The sequence below is a fragment of the Anomaloglossus baeobatrachus genome, chromosome 1 (genome assembly GCF_048569485.1).
Source record: "Anomaloglossus baeobatrachus isolate aAnoBae1 chromosome 1, aAnoBae1.hap1, whole genome shotgun sequence".
NCBI classification, from domain to species: Eukaryota; Metazoa; Chordata; class Amphibia; order Anura; family Aromobatidae; genus Anomaloglossus; species Anomaloglossus baeobatrachus.
In genome coordinates, this window is record NC_134353.1 from 368,566,162 (window position 1) to 368,584,486 (window position 18,325).

Consider the following 18,325-nt stretch of genomic DNA (forward strand, 5'->3'; position numbering starts at 1 on the left):
CGGGGACGCACATCTCGTGTGCGCCGGTGTCAGGGCGGGACTTCCTCTCTCCTCGGATGATGATACACATCCGGCCGGGGAGGCACATCTCGTGTGCGCCCTTCTCAGGGGGGAGGGACTTCCTGTGGGCCGTGATCATGTGATCGGGAATTTCCCGCATCACTTCCGGTCCCTGGTGTCAATCATTCCACCGCCGGAGCAGTTCCCACATGCATAAACAGTAGGGGAGGTGCTCCCATCATGCATGGACACGTCATCGGAGGTGGGCGTCAGGACTGCACCACGCATCCCCACCCGCTCCATGCCCAGTATGGAGATAAGGGGACCGCCCCCTCTCCATGGGGATACGGTCCGATCGAAATATAAATGCCATAGCGTGCATAACCTCCCACCCCCATAAACAACAACAGTAAGGGGCAAAATATTGCACAGAGGCATATAGCCAATAGGCTTCATCGGACAGATCATCATTCTTCATATGGGCATGTTTAGGGGATATCTCCAACACCTGAATACCTTAAACATAAAGGTTACAATAACTAAATCCAACCCAACAGGATAATCAAATCCACAAGGTGTTGTTATATTATCACATATGCATGCAGCTGAGTTGCCAGATGCATACATAATACTTGTGACAATTATTAATGAAAAGTAGGAAAGGCGAGAATAGGTTTCTTGCCATAATTCCAATGAATGTAAAGGTATGATTAGAATAAGATGGCAGCGAAATACACTCCATAGGAACCTAAATAAAACTGTTGAATAGTAGCTGCTCATTTAGGCCTTTGGGGGAGAGGGTTTCTAGCTGGAAGATCCATTTTGTCTCCCTTTGCAGGATGAATCTATCCCAATCCCCCCCTCTCTTTGGTCTCAGGACTTTGTCAATTCCAGTGAACCTCAGGACACTAGCATCTCCGCCATGTTTTTCAATGACGTGTCTAGCCACCGCCGTGTCCCTACGATGTTCAACGTCACCAAGGTGCTCACCAACCCTCCGTCTGAATTCATGGATGGTTTTTCCGATATATTCAAGACCACAGATACAATCAATCTTGTAAATAACCCCCTGTGTACGGCAGTTGATAAAATGCCGGATAGCATACTCTCTCAAGTTTACATTGCTTCTGAATGTTTTGGTGGTCTGTATCACCGGGCACGCAATACAACCTGAGCACCTAAAACATCCCTTAACCCCTCTTGTCAGCCAATTCTCCTCGACTGACCGTGCAAAATGACTATGGACCAGCCGGTCCGAGAGGGATTTACCCCTCTTATATGTGATTTGTGGTCTGGTCGGGAGAATTGGACACAAGTCCTTGTCCATTTGCAAAATGGCCCAGTGTTTACCTAGTATCCGACGTACATTATCCGCCCCGTTGTTAAAGGTGGTTATAAATCTGGTTATGCCGAACTGAGTCTCCTCTATTTTTTTCGGGACCAGAAGTTCAGTTCTAGGTCTTTCCCTTGCCACATCATAGGCTCTTTTAATGATGGTATTTGGGTATCCCCTCTCCTTGAACTTAACTCCCAGGTCATTCGCCTGTGTGTGGAAATCACCGTCTCTGGAACAGTTTCTTCTAACACGAAGAAACTGTCCCTTCGGTATACCCCTTTTTAGATGTTGTGGGTGACTACTGTCCCATCGGAGAAGGGAGTTAGAGGCTGTCGGTTTGTAATAGGTGCATGTCTGTAGATTCCCCATTGGATCTTTCTGAATAAGAACATCCAAAAAGGGGAGGGAACCTCCCTCCTCAAAAGCTGATGTAAACCTTAGACCAATAGTGTTCCTATCCAGACCCGCCACATAGTCAGACAACTCATCCCTGGCGCCATTCCAGACCACCAGGATGTCGTCTATGTAGCGGGCCCAGATCTCAAAGTATGATGTTAACTCCTCCGTTTCAGATGTAAAGATCATAGTCTCCTCCCACCAGCCCAGGAGCAAGTTGGCATAGGATGGGGCACAAGGGCTCCCCATCGCGGTGCCCCTGAGCTGGTGGTAGAAACGGCCATCAAAGAGGAAGACATTCTTGGTCAAGCAAAAGTCAAGGAGTCTCAACACAAAATCATTATGTTGCTGATACTGAGTACCCCTAGTCGAGAGAAAATATCTCACCGCCTCCATCCCTTTATCATGTGGGATGGAGGAGTAGAGAGCCTTGACGTCAATGCTAGCGAGAGTAGCACAAGATTGAACGCTAATACCCTCTAACTTGCGTAGAAGGTCTGGTGTGTCCTGGACATGAGACTGCAGGGCCAGGACAAAAGGTCTCAAGATTTTGTCAAGATATATTCCACAATTCTGTGTGAGACTGTTAATCCCCGAGACAATCGGTCTCCCTCTCAGGGGATTCAATCCCTTGTGGATTTTGGGGAGACAGTAGAAAGTTGCCACCACAGGATTTTTTTGGAGCAAAAATTCGTATTCCGTTCTGTCAATAACTCCTACCGACAGACCCTCATCCAAAATCCTTCTCAGCTCTTCCATGTAGGTCCTAGTGGGATTCCCTGGGAGAATCTCATATGTATCCTTGTCACTCAATAATCCCAAACAGAGATCAACATATTTGTCCTTATCCATGACGACCACATTGCCACCCTTGTCTGAGGGTTTGATGACAATGTGGTCGTCACTCTCCAAATTTTTCAAAGCTTGCATCTCCAAGCTGTCAAGATTATACCTGGAGTAAGAGCCTGTCACAGAAAGACTCTTAAGCTCATCCGTCACCAACCGCTCAAATATATCAATCGCTGATAAATCCCCAGCGGCAGGCGGCATCTTTGAGCTCTTGTTCTTAAGATTTGTAAAGGGGCCAAGACCCCTCAAGTTAGGGTCCTCTTCCTCCAAACTACTCAAGAGCCTTACGTCTGGAAGTAAATCAGATGGGATGTCAAGATCTTGACAGACCCTGGCATCCTGCCTGAGAAAATGCTTCCTCCACCTCAGTTTCCTAAGAAACAAACTGAGGTCTTTAATAGACTCGAAATGATCAAAATTGGCGGTTGGCACAAATGATAATCCCCTTTTCAATAAACCAATTTCTATTGGGCTGAGTGTCTTATGGGACAAATTGATAATCTCTATATTGGGTGTCATTTCCCTCTGTGGAACTGCCGGTTCCTCAGAAAATGGGGCTCAAAGGATTGAGTGGGGGAGGTGAAGTCCACCCTTTCCCCAGGTTTAAAACCACCCCTGCCTCTCCCTCTGCCCTTGTTTTTGTTTTTCCTGGACTTCCTGAAGTTTTCAGTATCGGAGGTTTCAGTGTCCGTAGAAGATGGCACTGTATGAGGGATATCTGGGCCTGGTTGATTATTAAGGACCTGATAAGCTCGGTTGTCTTTAAAGTCCAAAATATCCCTATTATACTGTGTGTTTTCGTTCCTTGAGATGGTACTGGAACCTTTCCAAACTATCCTGTAATTTCTTTTCTTTACTGGTAAAGTCCGGCTCACCAGAATATTTTTTAGTGACTTCAATAGATTCCCTAAGTTTGGCGTTCAGCTGTGAGAGAGTGGCCCTCTCCTCCTCCAGCATAATCTGCATCAATCTCAGGGAGCTATTAGTGGCCTCTCTCTCCCAGTTGGCCACAAATGAAGCACTTTTATACCGTGGCCCAACTGACAGATGAATTCTCAGTCCCCTTGGGACTATTCCAGCCTTAATGTAACTCTCCAGGGACTGAACCTCCCACCAAGAGGCAATTTGGTCCCTGTATACTTGAGTCAATTCATTAAAGGCTGCCCCATAGGATGGTATATATTTCTTCTGTGTGAACTCTATCAGAAAAGACGTTTCTGGCCTCAGCCAACCATTCCTCAGTATTTAGACCAGTGGAGAGGAACCCTGCCATCACCATGTAGTAAAATAGCAATCCAAATATAGATAAGGTACAAAATCAGCATATAAAATACACCTTTTATTCCTAAACTTGTAGGAGCAACAGTGTTTACTCCAGAACACACAAGTCAGGTACTGAAAGCCATCACTACTAAAGGTGAAAAACACCCTGGTCACGTAGGTTAACCCAAAAAGGCACGCGCCCAGAGGGGTCACGTATAGTGATGGCCACTTGAATAACAAACACATGAAAAAAACTAAACAAACATAAAGGAAATTGATGTTGCTGTAGGCAAAGGACAGTGGTCCAATTGACAGAAAAAACACAACATACAAAATAATACCTAAAAAAACAAACAAGGTGCAATGCACTCCATTGACTGACAATGGTCAGTCATACAGATACATGAAATGCAATAAATTTTTAGGCATTAAAAGAGGAATGGTCTCACCCAATCCCTTTTGATGGAGGGACACGCAGTCTCTTGGTCCTGAGTAGTGGATACGTCCGCCATATACTGGCCCTACCACCTACCAGATATAAAATAACAAAAGACTGCTGTCCCAGACTTCCGTCCTGACAAGGACGGACCACAACTAGGTCTCAGACTGGACCCCTATGCTGACCCTGATGACATCCCGGCGTCCCGACGCGTTTCGTCACTAAGACTCCTCAGGGGACATGATAGTCGTCAGTCAGGTCCTTGCTGCCAGCCCTCACCAAACCATAGTGTCAAAGGTTCTGGCGTGGTCAAGATTAGGGTCATTTAAACCTGTGAGTGATATCATTGCTCCAATCAGAAGCTACATTCCACCTGATGCTTATTCAATCGAGATCACGTGGATATCCTCATATGGGTTTGGATTAAACATGTGTAAAACACACCCCCTATGTGATGTCACCAGCATTACACCAACGTGACATCCATATCCTCAGAGGGAGCTAGTCCAATCAACGATTAGGTGTATAGCTGCGACAGGTGCATACTCAGGAGCCCTCCCCACATCCCCTCCAATCAAGTATTTACTCACATCCGGCCGGGGAGGCACATCGCGTGTGCGCCGGCATCAGGGGGGAGGGACTTCCTCTCTAATCAGGTGTTTTGCTCACCTCCGGCCAGGGAAGCACATCCAGTGTGCGCCAGCATCAGAGGGGAGGGACTTCCTTTCTGGTCGGATGTTAATCCACTTCCGGCCGGGGACGCACATCTCGTGTGCGCCGGTGTCAGGGCGGGACTTCCTCTCTCCTCGGATGATGATACACATCCGGCCGGGGAGGCACATCTCGTGTGCGCCCTTCTCAGGGGGGAGGGACTTCCTGTGAGCCGTGATCATGTGATCGGGAATTTCCCGCATCACTTCCGGTCCCTGGTGTCAATCATTCCACCGCCGGAGCAGTTCCCACATGCATAAACAGTAGGGGAGGTGCTCCCATCATGCATGGACACGTCATCGGAGGTGGGCGTCAGGACTGCACCACGCATCCCCACCCGCAGGGCAGTATTCCAACATTAAAATGACCCAAAATGCACCTCCAAGAGGACCACTACCTTGATAAAGAACCCGAGAGTAAAGGTGCTGGACTGGCCAACAATGTCTCCAGACCTAAACCATATTGAGCATCTGTACGGCATCCTCAAATAAAAGGTGGAGGTGCGCAAGGTCTCTAACCTCCACCAGTTCCGTGAGGTCGTCATGGAGGAGTGGAAGAGCATTCCAGTGGCAACCTGCGAAGCTCTAGTGAACTCCATGCCCAAGCAAGTTAAGGAATTGCTTGAAAATAATGGTGGCAACAGAAAATATTTATACATTGGGCCCAATTTGTCCATTTTTACTTAGGGATTTTCTCGCTTTCGTTGTCCGTAGTTTAGACATTAATGGCTGTGTGCTGAGTAATTTAGAGGACACACCAAATTTACACTGTTATACAAGCTGTACACTGATATAACGCCCATACCAGCATCCCCTCAGTGTCCTGCCCTTCTCCCACAGTGGGGATTTCGGTTCCCTCAACTGCCTGGGACTTTCTGCAGTAGCTGCCCTGTCCCCGGTCCATTCTGCTGTATCTCCAGAGCCTGTGTGCACCTCACAGACTTCCTGGTTCTGCCCAAAGGGTGTGCGCATGGCCACGACCCTTTTCTTAAAGGGCCAGCGTACTCTAACGCAGAAGTGCGTCTCAGGTCAGCTGAGAGGTTGCAGGTACCACATCCATCCATCCATCCATCCATCCATCCATCCATGTCAAAACCTCGAAACCTGCTGCCACTGTTACCCATCATCAGAGACTGTCTCTCCTGTACCCCTCGGGCCATTCGTCACAGCACTAGTCTTCCCGCATAACACCCTCATCATTAGAAGCACTGGTGAAAACCAGGTGTGCTTCCGCAGTCAAGCCCCTCTGTGTTTTCTATGTGCTGTGGCCGTGGGTCTGTTAAATGCCCTGCTTGCCCTAGGAGCATAACAACTGACTACTTTAGGCCTCCTTCACACCTGTCTCTCCAGTCTGTGAGGTGTCCATTTTCACACATATCAGCAACAGGACACGTTCACACGCACACTAATTGAAGTCAATAATGATCTTCACAACCCCGTGTTTTCATCTGGACAAGGTGTCCATGTGAAACACATGCTTGTTCGGGTGATTCACAAGGAGATAAGTCAAGTTTTTTTCTGGCAGCATGGGTCAAATATGGACACCACATGGATGGCATATGTGTGATATGTATAGGGAAAAAATGGATATTATAATAAAAAAATTATATCTAAAAGATGTGCAAAGCATGCAAAATGATAAATAGATAAAACAGATTGAATAGATAGGTGAATAGATATAGACAGATACATATAGTGATAGAGATAGCTTGTACAGCTTTTTAGCAGAATTAATGAATGATTTTAGAAAAAAGTTGTGGGTTCCCCCCAAATTTTCATAATCAGCACAGGTAGAGCAGCAGCTGCAGGCTGCAACTCTCAGCTGTCAGCTGTTCCTTGGCTTGTTTTGAATAATAGAGAGGGTTCCATGCTGATTTTCTTAATTATTTGAACAAGGATCCTCCATCTTTCAAAACCAGGCAAGGAACAGCAGACAACTGGGGGCTGATATTTTTAGGGTTGGAAGGGCCGTGATTATTTGTCCCTTCCTAGCCTACAAATAGCAGCATGTGGTTACCCCAGAGGTGGTGCATCTCTTAGATGTGAAAAATCTGGCGTTGTACCTATTACAAATACTGGGGCTTGATGCCAGCTGGCAATTCACTGCCGGCATCAACGCCATATATATTACTCTGTTACTGCATCAGGGCAATGGGAAGAGCCGAGTACAGCACCAGATATGGTACATCTAATAGAAAATAAATCAAGCATCAGGGGGCTAGGGTACATTTGTTACTCAGCCAAGTATTGTGGGTTCTTGAGTGCCATGCCAAAGTCCCAGTCCCTCATGTTTTGTGGCTGTTAGACAGCCAATAAACATGAGAGGATTGCCTGGCCTACACGGTAATGCTGTATACATGTTGGCTACTGAAAATACTGTGATTGACTGGCCACAAAGCATTATCAGATTTTATAGGAGACCCAGGTGTGCAATGCTCGACACACTGTCCTCTGGAAGCAGGTCAGGGAGAATTGCTCTAGGAGGGAGAGTTTAGATTAGGGCATGTTTTATACACTTGTTTTTAGCCTTCTTTAATCAATAAAATAAATAAAAACTTGAAAAAATTGCCATGTGCCCCCCCCTATTTTGATAACCAGACAAGGTAAAGCATACAGCTGAGGGCTGGTATTATCAGGGTGAGAAGGTCCATGGTTATTTGGCCCTTCCCATTAACCCCTTAACGACCGCGGGCAGTAATGTTACCTCCTAGCGGTCATAGTGTTACGGCCCGCGGTCTGCTGCTGGCAGCTTGCCGCAATCGGCGCACATCTCAGCTGATTTTCACAGCTGAGGTGTGTGCCTGCCAGGCACGAGCAGAATAGTTATCCGCTTGTGCCATTTAACCCCTTAAATGGCGCTGTCAATATATGACAGCGCCATTATAACGGCATCGGCGGTAAACATGTACTTACCGGCCGATACCGGAAGTCACGTGACGTGATCACGTGACTTCTGATGGTTGTCATGGTAGCACAGGGTCATGTGATGACTCCTGTATCTCACATGAATTACTTCCGGTTTCACTCGGCCCAGAGCCGAGTGAAGCAGAAAATGAGCATATCTGCTAGGAAAACTAGTAAAATAAAAAAAAAAGTAAAAAAAAGTTTTAAAAATTAACAAAAAAACCCCTAAAAAGTTCAAATTACCCCCCTCTCGCCCCATTGAAAATTAAAGGGTTAAAAAAAATAAATATACACACATTTGGTATCGCCGCGTTCAGAAATGCCCGATCTATCACAATATAAAATCAATTAATCTGATCAGTAAATGGCGTAGTGGCAAAAAAATTCCAAATGCCAAAATTACGTTTTTTGGTTGCCACAAATTTTGCGCAAAATGCGATAACAAGCGATAAAAACATAGCAGCTGCACAAAAATGGTACCGTTAAAAACGTCAGCTCGAGACACAAAATATAAGCCATATGAGCCATAGATCTTGACAAATGAGAACGCTACGGGTCACAGAATATGGCGTAAAACGTGCGCCACTTTTTTCAGACAAACTTCTGATTATTTTTAACCCCTTATATAAAAGTAAACCTATACATGTTTGGGATTTACAAACTCACACTGACCTGAGGCATCACAACCACACATCAGTTTTACCATATAGTTAACACTATCGCACTTTTTTTTCAATTGTTCTGCATTTGTAAATTTTTGCCGTTTTCCAGTACACCATATGGTAAAACTTATGGTTTCATTTAAAAGTACAGCTCGTTCCGCAAAAAATGAGCCCTCACATGACCAAATTGACTAAAAAATAAAAAAAGTTACGTCTCTCAGAAGAAGAATGGCGGAAAAAAAACAAAAAACGGAAAGCGAAAAATCGGCCGGTTGTGAAGGGGTTAATGAATGAGGGATAGTTTGGGAGAGTTTTTATTCAAATAAAAAAAAAAAAAAAAAAACCTGCAAAAAGTTTATTTCTTCTTTAGCTATGGGGGTCTCCGATAGACACCTCTGAATTATTAACCCCTAGGCTGAATGCCAGCTGACATTACATAGCTGATAACATTGGACAAAGTAGCGGTCTTCAAGTAGGGGTAAGCTCTTATTTAGTTACCACTACCCTCATTAATACTTGTCCAGTCATACACTTGAAATGTCGTACGTATTGTGCTTTATTATGCAATATTCAAGTTGATTGAGCTGGTGCAGACATTGCCATATGTGTTCAAAAATGTGAAAACGTAGGTAAAAATACACAAATTTACATACAAGAATGTGTTATTTTTATGTACAGATATTTTACCTTATGTTCTGGGGTTTCTTCAGATGAGTAAAAAAAAAGGAAAAAAGTACCGTATATTTGGTATCATCATTAGTAGAGATGAGTGAACCCAAGGTTTGGTTCGGTGTTTATACCAAAAACAGACTTTACAAAAAAACAGAGTTCAGGTTTGGAGTTCAGGTGCTTTACGTATAGAAGCCACGTGTACAAGTATTGTTGCGCTCAGGCACATTCAGTGCTCAGCACAGTTTGAGCTGCTTACAGTGTTTGAATAGCTCTCACTGGAGATAAAAACAGCGTTATCGGATGTAGTGTGCACAAAACAAAAAAAAAGGAAAACCCTGTACACCCTCCCCCAGAGGTTATATGTTTAAGGCTACATCCACGTGACTGTACCGTTTTTTGCGGTCCACATAAACGGTCCCGTTTTTCAATGCATGCATCCGTGTGACATACGCATCCATTCCATCCCTATACATGCCCGTTTGTTGGTCAAGTCAGTAAGTGGTTTGGCAATCTTGGAAAAAAATTGTCATAATTTACAATAGTAGTTGGCAAACCCAAGAAAAGCTGCAAGGCCTTCAATGACCTAGGTTGTACCCACTCCATAACAGCCTGGACCTTAGAGAGGTTAATTTGGAAGCAATTTTTCAAACAAGATATACCTCAAGAAAGTTACTTCTTCAACCAAAAAATACACATTTTTCAAGCTTGGCAAATAAGAAAATGTCTCAGTCTCTGTATTTCTGGCGTATAAGACTACTTCTTAACCCCTGAAAATCTTCTCAAAAGTCGGGGGTCGTCTTATACGCGGTGCATGGTTCTGCATGAGCCCATTATTTAGTAATGCCCTCCTACCGGTCCCCTTCTTACACACAGTAAACATTGTCACCTGTCCTCAATTCCCGCAGGGCCGTCAGCTTCTTCTGGCAGACTGCAGGCCCATAGACCCCTCCACGACAGCATCCTGTACACAGGGCCGCCGCCGCTGCCTTCATGGCTTTACTGCAATTGAATGGTTTGCAGTGCCGTAAAGCATTCAACTGCATTAAAGCGCTGACAGCAGCGGCGGCCCTGCGTACAGCCCGCGATAATGGAGGGGTCTATGGGCCTGTGGTCCGCAAGAAGCACTCCTCCATGATCACATCCCATACACGGCGCCGCAAAGCCTTCAACTGCAGTAAAGCCATGACGGCAGACAGCAGCTCCGTGCATCGGACGCTATCATGGACGGGTCTATGTGCCTGGTCGGCTTATACAAAACAAAAAACGTGGGATCCCCCTCAAACTGGATCACCAGCCAAGAGAAAGCGGACAGCTGTGATCTGGTATTCTCAGACTATGGAGGTCCACGGTTATTGGACCCTCCCCAGCCTAAAAATAGCAGACCATAGCTGCCACAGAATTGGCGCATCCATTAGATGCGCCAATCCTGGTGCTTCGCCCCGGCTCAGCCCATTGCCCTGGTGCGGTGGCAAACAGGGTAATATATGGGGTTAATTCAAGCTGTGTAATGTCTGCTGGCATCAAACCCTGGGATTAGTGATGTTGCGGCAGTAATAAAAAAAAAAATACATGGCAAAAATTTTTTATTTGGAAAAAACACTTCCCCAACACATTCCCTCTTTCACCAATTGAAAATAAAAAACAAACCTGGGTCTGGCGTAATCCAATAAGTGGGTCCCACGACGATCCATACTCACAGTCCCAGTCAATGAAGAACAGAATGTTCCCCATTGGCTGAGAGAACAGTGCAGTGACATCATTAGGTGAGGACAGGTCACTATAGAGGCTGACGAGTACCATTGTCATGAGGTTGGCTCAGTTCATTACCTGCGGTGATGAACTCCGCTGAACTTGTGATGTCACTTCTCGTCACTGAGTTCAAGACTGCCGCGTTCTCATGTGAAGTATTGCAGGAGCCCACGACGTCACAGCCTCGGGCTCCCGCGATACTTGATGTGAGAACATGGCGTCATGGAACTCAGTGATGACCGCTGACGTCATGAGTTCAGCGGAGTTCATCATTGCAGCTAATGAACTTAGCTAACCTTATGATGTTGGCACTCATCATCCCTGCAGCTGCTCACACACTGGTGTGTAAACTTCTTCGGGGCTGGCTAGGGGAGTGGGATATTATATAGACTGCAGGGGCATCCATAGATGGAAGCCACACGGAAGTGCTTCTGTGTGGCTTCCATCTATTTTGCGGACCCATTGACTTGTATTGGGTTACGGTCTACATTTTACGTAACAGAATAGGACATGTTCCATAATAACGAAACGGACATATGGACATGAATGGCACACTGAAGTACTTCCCTTGGCATCCATTCCTACACAAACATGGTCTTGTCAGTAGGTCTGCAAAAAAAAAAAAAAAAAAAAAAAAAAAAAAAAAAAAAAAAAAAAAAAGGAACTGACCAGGACAAACAAAATGGTCATCTGAATGAGCCCTAAGGCTGGCTGCATGCGGGTGGCGACCTGAACTGCCCATTAAGTTATGCTGAAAACGCCCTCTCAGCTTATACTCCAGTGAGGGTCCCATAAAAAATTCTCATCTGTCCTCTTACCTGCTTCTTGCAAACTGCAGTCACATAGACCCCTTGATGATCGTGGCTGGTGCAGGCATCGCCAATGTTGTCACCAGCACTTTACTTCACTTGAATGATTTGCGGTTCAAACAACTCAACCGCTAAATACCATTCAGTGTAGCAGGTGATAAACAAAAATGGCTATCTTAATAGAAAAAAAAAAATCTTCATGTGACCACTCCTCCAATATTCTGGACAACCTCCCTTAATCCTTTAATTTAGGTGAACTCCATTGTGTGTTTATATATTGTACCCCAGGGAAACACTAGCCCAGTACGTTATGAATACTGTACGATACTTGCATTTAGCACTCAGAATACATTTTCTTATTTGATTTGCACTTGACACTTTTAGCATTCCAGAAAACACAACATTTGAAGATCCTCCTTTAGATTGTTTACATGGTCTCCTAAATGGAATCGTAAGGATCCCTTCCTTACAGTTTATTTTATTACTTTAAACACTGATCCCATCTTATAATCCATCCACCAGAGGTCACCACATGCTGAAACATAATGCCAGAAAAAAAAGCAAACCACTTGACTGGGTTGTGGGAGTGATGGCATTCTGTGACAGATCATTTATCATTGTAATGATATAATGCCCGATTTCTGCTACCTTGTAACATGTAATGTTTCAGTTGTGTAAATTTTATGCTCCAGCCAAAGACTGATCCAAGACCTACTGGGCAAGAATAGTGCCAGATCAAGTTCACTCAACTTTCCATAAAGGCATTTACTTAGATTACAAAATTACATGAACATCACATCCTCTGTAGATTTAAGACAATAATCAGGTTACAATTAATTAACAAAACTCTGCTCCTGTATACCTTCAGCTGGTAAACTTCTGGGTTAGCCTTAGCCCTTCAGCCATTTCTCAGGACAAAAGTCCTCTAAGTTTAGGGGGTCAAAGTCTAAGAGTCAAATTTTCTTAGATAGAACTGCTCTCGATCAGCTGTCCTCAGTTCAGGAGTTTTGTAGACTTTCCTCTGTGGGGCATAGTGCTTCTCTTGATCTCAAACATGAGCACCCAGAGTTAAAAATGCTTACATAACGTAGGAACTATTGCTCCAACCATGCATACATTTGGCACATGACGCACAGTTAACCCATTAACATAGCACAGCCTAGCACTGGTCTTTGAAACTTTATCTGGTCCTGCAGCTTACGTGATATTTGAAATTGGGTTTGTTCATTTGGCTGATGAGGATTGGCCATCAATAACATATTGTGGGCTTCTACCAAGGATAGGCCATTATTGTTAGTTCTGGGAACCTCTGAATTAAAATCTGATAGATCACGGATCCCATAGTAGAGCAGTGCAAGGATTCTTAGTGCTATCTGGTAATAACCAAGAATAAGAAAATAGAAATTACATATTGGGCTCACAAGTTGGTGAAAAAGTAAAGTCTTAAGATTTTAAGTGTTCATCATTATCTAGATTTTCTAACCTGCTTGTTAGTAAACCATATGTACAATTAAAGAAAAATCAATTTGTAATTCGTAAAGTCTGTTTGAAAACAAGATTCCAAAATTCTTGAGATGTAAAATTTCTGTTCCTGTCGACTAACAGTCTGAGTGCTTTAGCTTCTTTTTTAGATTGTTCAAAGCTCGGCCTCCACAGTTCCCTCATACTGGTCTTCAAGGAACGTTCAGGAATAAATGAAAATGGTTTTGGAGCTGGACAAGACAAATGTTTTGAATCAGCTTTCCATTGCTTAGCTTGTAAACCCTGAAAAACAAAAATGATCTTTTATGAATGAACCAACACTAAGACATTAAACTTTTTGCGGTCTACTTTTAGACTATAGTGTATATAGACACAGTCGGCAGTCTTACTATAGCTGTCTAACATTTACTTATCATAAACACAGATGAGGCAGTCAGAAAATGTGCTATATAGATTTGTGCATATTGATGGATTTCCTATTTTAGGATATTCTTGAGGTGACATACCTAGTAACAGTGTTGCTCGCCAGAAATAAATTGGGTGCACCTTATAACTCAACAACACGGAGTTTATTTTTTATTTTTTTTTAACTGTAGTTTATTGAAATTTTTCACAAATAAAAGACTAAAACAGAATTGATTCAATATCCATTATATATATATGAACTAAATAACCTTGTAATAATGCAGGGCTATTAGAAAAAGAAGAACAAGAAATTTGAAACAGATGGTAAAACTGTAAGAAAAATAATACTAGACAGGACAGACATAACACAGAGAAAAGGAGAATTCAAAAAGGGATCACATGATCATAAAACAGGGTAATCTACTCCACAATATTCGTGTGTGATAGATATTATTTGGATGCTTAAATACTCCTATATAAATCATATTCAGCCCAATAATAGTCTGACAGAAACCAAACACCATTGAAGGTGTTGACTCTAATCTGAAGTTGTGAGCTATTCTATATTTCTAACATCTTTAAACACACCACTCTGGCATTTTATTTTTCCAGAGCTGGAGTGAGGTGTTAAATCTAAGCCCACGGCCGTATAATCCCCTTCCAGCAACTTCACCTTTTATGATGCCACTCTGGTCCTGCATCACCATCTTGTGTGCCTGTAACGCCACACTGGCTGGGAGTCAAAAGTTACATCAAAAACTCCCAATGTGTCTCTATGAGAAACAGTGCAAGGTTCTCATAGAGTTGTCTTAAGTTGTGTCCTCCGGCACGCCCCATAGAACACTGGAGCTGCCGGTAGGTCACAAGTCACAGGAGACCGACTGGAGCGGATAGACGATGAAGCTGCAAGAAGGCAACTATAATACAGTGGGCACAAAATTTCAATTTAATGCACAACTCCAGCCCCCAAAAAGCTGGAGAGCTGTTTTAATGCAGGAGCAAAGTTTTAGCAATGAGGACACTTCGGGTCTTTCCTAGTTTGTTGCTATTAAATATTTTGCAGCTATCAAAAGGTGGAGAAATAACTTAGCAAATTTTTCAAAACCAAAAAAATGTGGCTGTCTCCCCACACCTCCAACATTCTTCAGGTACAGTTGAAACCAGATGTTTACATACACTATCTAAAAAGACATCTGCATGTTTTTCTCACTATCTGACATGAAATCAGAATATTCAGGTTTCAGACACTGTGGAAAGGGGCGCATAGGGGCTTACCAGATAAAACCAAGATATAAAAATAAAGGTGCACTCACCTATAGGTGTTGTGAAGAGGTCACAACATCTAAAACCGCATAAATCACAGGTGGAGATGGCTCCAGCCCCGCAGGAATGAAGATGAACCTTTCAATGGAAAAACGGGGATCATTGCCGCGATTATCACCAAAGCCAGTAGAAATTATTAATCCAAGACTTTTATTGCATGCACATATACAGGTCTATGCGTTTCAGGGGTCTCTGACCCCTTCCTCAGGACAGTATATTATAGACAAGGACAATGATTGCAATAAACGACTTGGATTAATAATTTCTACTGGCACTGGTGAGAAGTGTGGCGGTGATCCCCGTTTTTCCTATGAAATCAGAATAAACCATTCCCGTTTTAGGTCAACTAGAATTACCAAAATTATTTACATTTGCCAAATGCCAGAATAAGAGAGAACGTTTTACACCAGTTCTGTTACTAGGAATGGGCCCAAATTCCTACCAACCAGTATGAGACGCTTGAGCAAAGAGATCCAAAACATTTCATCCATGTCATACAGTTTAAGGCAGGGGTCTCAAACATGTGGCCCGCATGCGGCCCCTCAGGCGGCTTTGTGCGGCCCCCAGGCCCATGCCCCTGTTCACTATCGCGACAGATGCAGGGGCCGCAGCCACTGTCTGCACTTTATGTCAGATGAATGTATTGCCGACGCTGCGCTCTCGCGCCGGCAATACAATCATCTGACATAAATCGCTGACAGGGACTGCGGCCCCTGCACCTGCCACAATAGTGATCAGGGGCACGGGCCTGGGGGCCGCACGAAGCAGAGGTGAGGCAGCGGAGGGAGCACGGGACAGGTGAGAAGAATGGTGGCTTTGTTTTGTGTGTGTATGTGAAGGACAGCTTAACCCCTCAGCGACCTATGACGTACTGGGTACGTCATGGCTCCCTGGTACTTAAGGACCCATGACGTACCCAGTACGTCATGGCGAAATCGTGGCCCCGGTGGCTGCGATCGCTTTGCAAGTACCTTAGATTCGGGGAGGAGGGGACCTCTGCCTGACCTCAGGAGGGGTGGTGTCTCCTCCCCGGACCTACGCAGGCTGTAATTGGCTGATGAATGCAGCTCAGCCAATCACAGCCACTGTAATTTTTCAGCCATTGAAATGACTGAAACATTGAAATCCAGCCATGATCAGTGCAGCTTTACCACCGATCATTGGCTGGAGCTGGGTGATGTGTTTCACACGCCCCCAGCTCTGATTGGAGAGATAGGCCTTGTGACCGATCTCTCCAATCACTGTGGATCTGGGGCCAGTGACCGCTCCCCTCAGCTTCACTCCAGCGTCTGTGTGGAAGCGAAGGAGAGTGACTGGTAAGTTATAGCTCCACTGCCCCCTTTCAGCCGCCGCCGGCCCCCCGACCCATTACTACAGGATGGGGACAAAGTACGCACATTACTACGAGATGGGGATAAGGCTGGGGGCATTACTATAGGATTGGGACATTACTATAGGATGGGGACATTACAAGGATGGGCACAATACTATTGGATGGGGACATTATTACTATAAAATGGGGACAAGGCTGGGGAAATTACTCTAGGATGGGGACATTACTATAGGATGGGACAGTACTATAGGATGGGGACATTGCTACAAGGGGACAAGGATGGGGAACATTACTATAGGATGGGGACCAGGATGAACACATTAGTACAGGATGGGCACATTACGATAAGATGGGGACAAGGCTGGGGACATTATTATAGGATGGGGATAAGGCTGGGCATATTACTATAACATGGGGACAAGGATGAGGCACATTACTACAAGATAGGGATAAGGATGGGGAACATTACTTTAGGATGGGGACAAGGATGAGCACATTACTGTGAGATCGGGACTAGGATGGGGCACAATACTACAAGGGGACAAGGTTGGGCACGTTACAACAAGATGGGGAACATTACTAAAAGATGTTAGTCCAAATTTCTATATAGTGCTAATTGTAAGACTAAGGGGCACTTTGCACACTGCGACATTGCAGGCCAATGCTGCGATGCCGAGTGCGATAGTCCCCGCCCCCGTCGCTGCAGCGATATGTGGTGACAGCTGGCGTAGCGAAAATTATCGCTACGCCAGCTTCACACACACACTCACCTGCCGTGCGACGTCCCTGTCCCTTGTTGAGGGGGCGGGTCGTGCGGCGTCACTGCGACGTCACACGGCAGGCGGCCAATCGGAGCGGAGGGGCGGAGATGAGCAGGATGTAAACATCCTGCCCACCTCCTTCCTTCCGCATAACCTACGGAAGCCGCGGTGACGCCGGTAGGAGATGTTCCTCGCTCCTGCGGCTTCACACACAGCGATGTGTGCTGCCGCAGGAGCGAGGAACAACATCGGACCGTCGCGTCAGCGTAATTATGAATTACGCCGACGCTGCACCGATGATATGATTACGACGCTTTTGCGCTCGTTAATCGTATCATCTAGGCTTTACACACTGCGATGTCGCATGCGATGCCGGATGTGCGTCACTTTCAATTTGACCCCACCGACATCGCACCTGCGATGTCGCAGTGTGCAAAGTGCCCCTTAGTTACAAGGAAGGAATAAAATGTAAAAAAATAAATAAATAAAAAAAATTGTTATATTTAAACAAAGAATATGCACGTTTGCTATAATAAACAAGTGAAAAAATGTTCAAAATCAGTGATCCAAAAGGTGTGTAAAAATAAAATTATATTATATATGGTACCAATAAAAATGTCACTTTGTCCTGCAAAGAATGCGGCCCCCCAAATTATTTTTTTCCTCTGTGCGGCCCATACACCCAGCCGAATTTGAGGCCCCTGGTTTAAGGGCAATGGTATTAAATACTAATGAAATGTATGTAAACTTTTGACTTTGCAGAAAGTAATAAAAAATGTATTAAAACATGCTCTCTCTCCTACTCGCATTTGGCAAGTATAAATAGTTTTGGTTCCTAATTGACCTAAAATGAGAGGTTTATTCTGATTTTATGTCAGATAGTGAGAAAAACATGCAGATGTGTCTTTATAGATAGTGTATGACAACTTCTGGGTACAACTGTATACAGTGTCTGAACATTTGAATTTGGTTTGTGAAGAATAGAAGGGGTGAGTCTAGCAAGTTACCAACAGCTGATATTTTTGGCACAAATTTTTAATCAATGTGTCTAAAATTATTATTTGTTGTACAATTTTGGTGCAACCACTGAAGGAGTACTTGTACAACAATAATAGCAAATTTTCCCTACTCTAACAATTTTTTTTTCATTGATATTTTTTTAATTGCATTTGTTTTTTGTTTTATTACCTACAGAAGTCTATAGCAGAAAAACACTACAGGTACAAATGTTT

At 44.3% G+C, this 18,325-nt stretch overlaps 1 protein-coding gene across 4 annotated transcripts in view; it reads right to left on the bottom strand.

Moving 5' to 3' along the window:
- Window positions 1–12,534: 12,534 nt before the first annotated feature.
- Window positions 12,535–18,325, bottom strand: part of POFUT3 (protein O-fucosyltransferase 3) — a 34,100-nt gene continuing 28,309 nt past the window's right edge. For all 4 annotated transcript variants that reach the window (XM_075337813.1, XM_075337811.1, XM_075337812.1 and 1 more), the window contains one exon: window positions 12,535–13,553. In XM_075337813.1, the coding sequence (XP_075193928.1) occupies window positions 13,311–13,553 (243 nt within the window). In that variant the 3' untranslated portion in view covers window positions 12,535–13,310. The remainder of the gene's footprint in view (window positions 13,554–18,325) is intronic.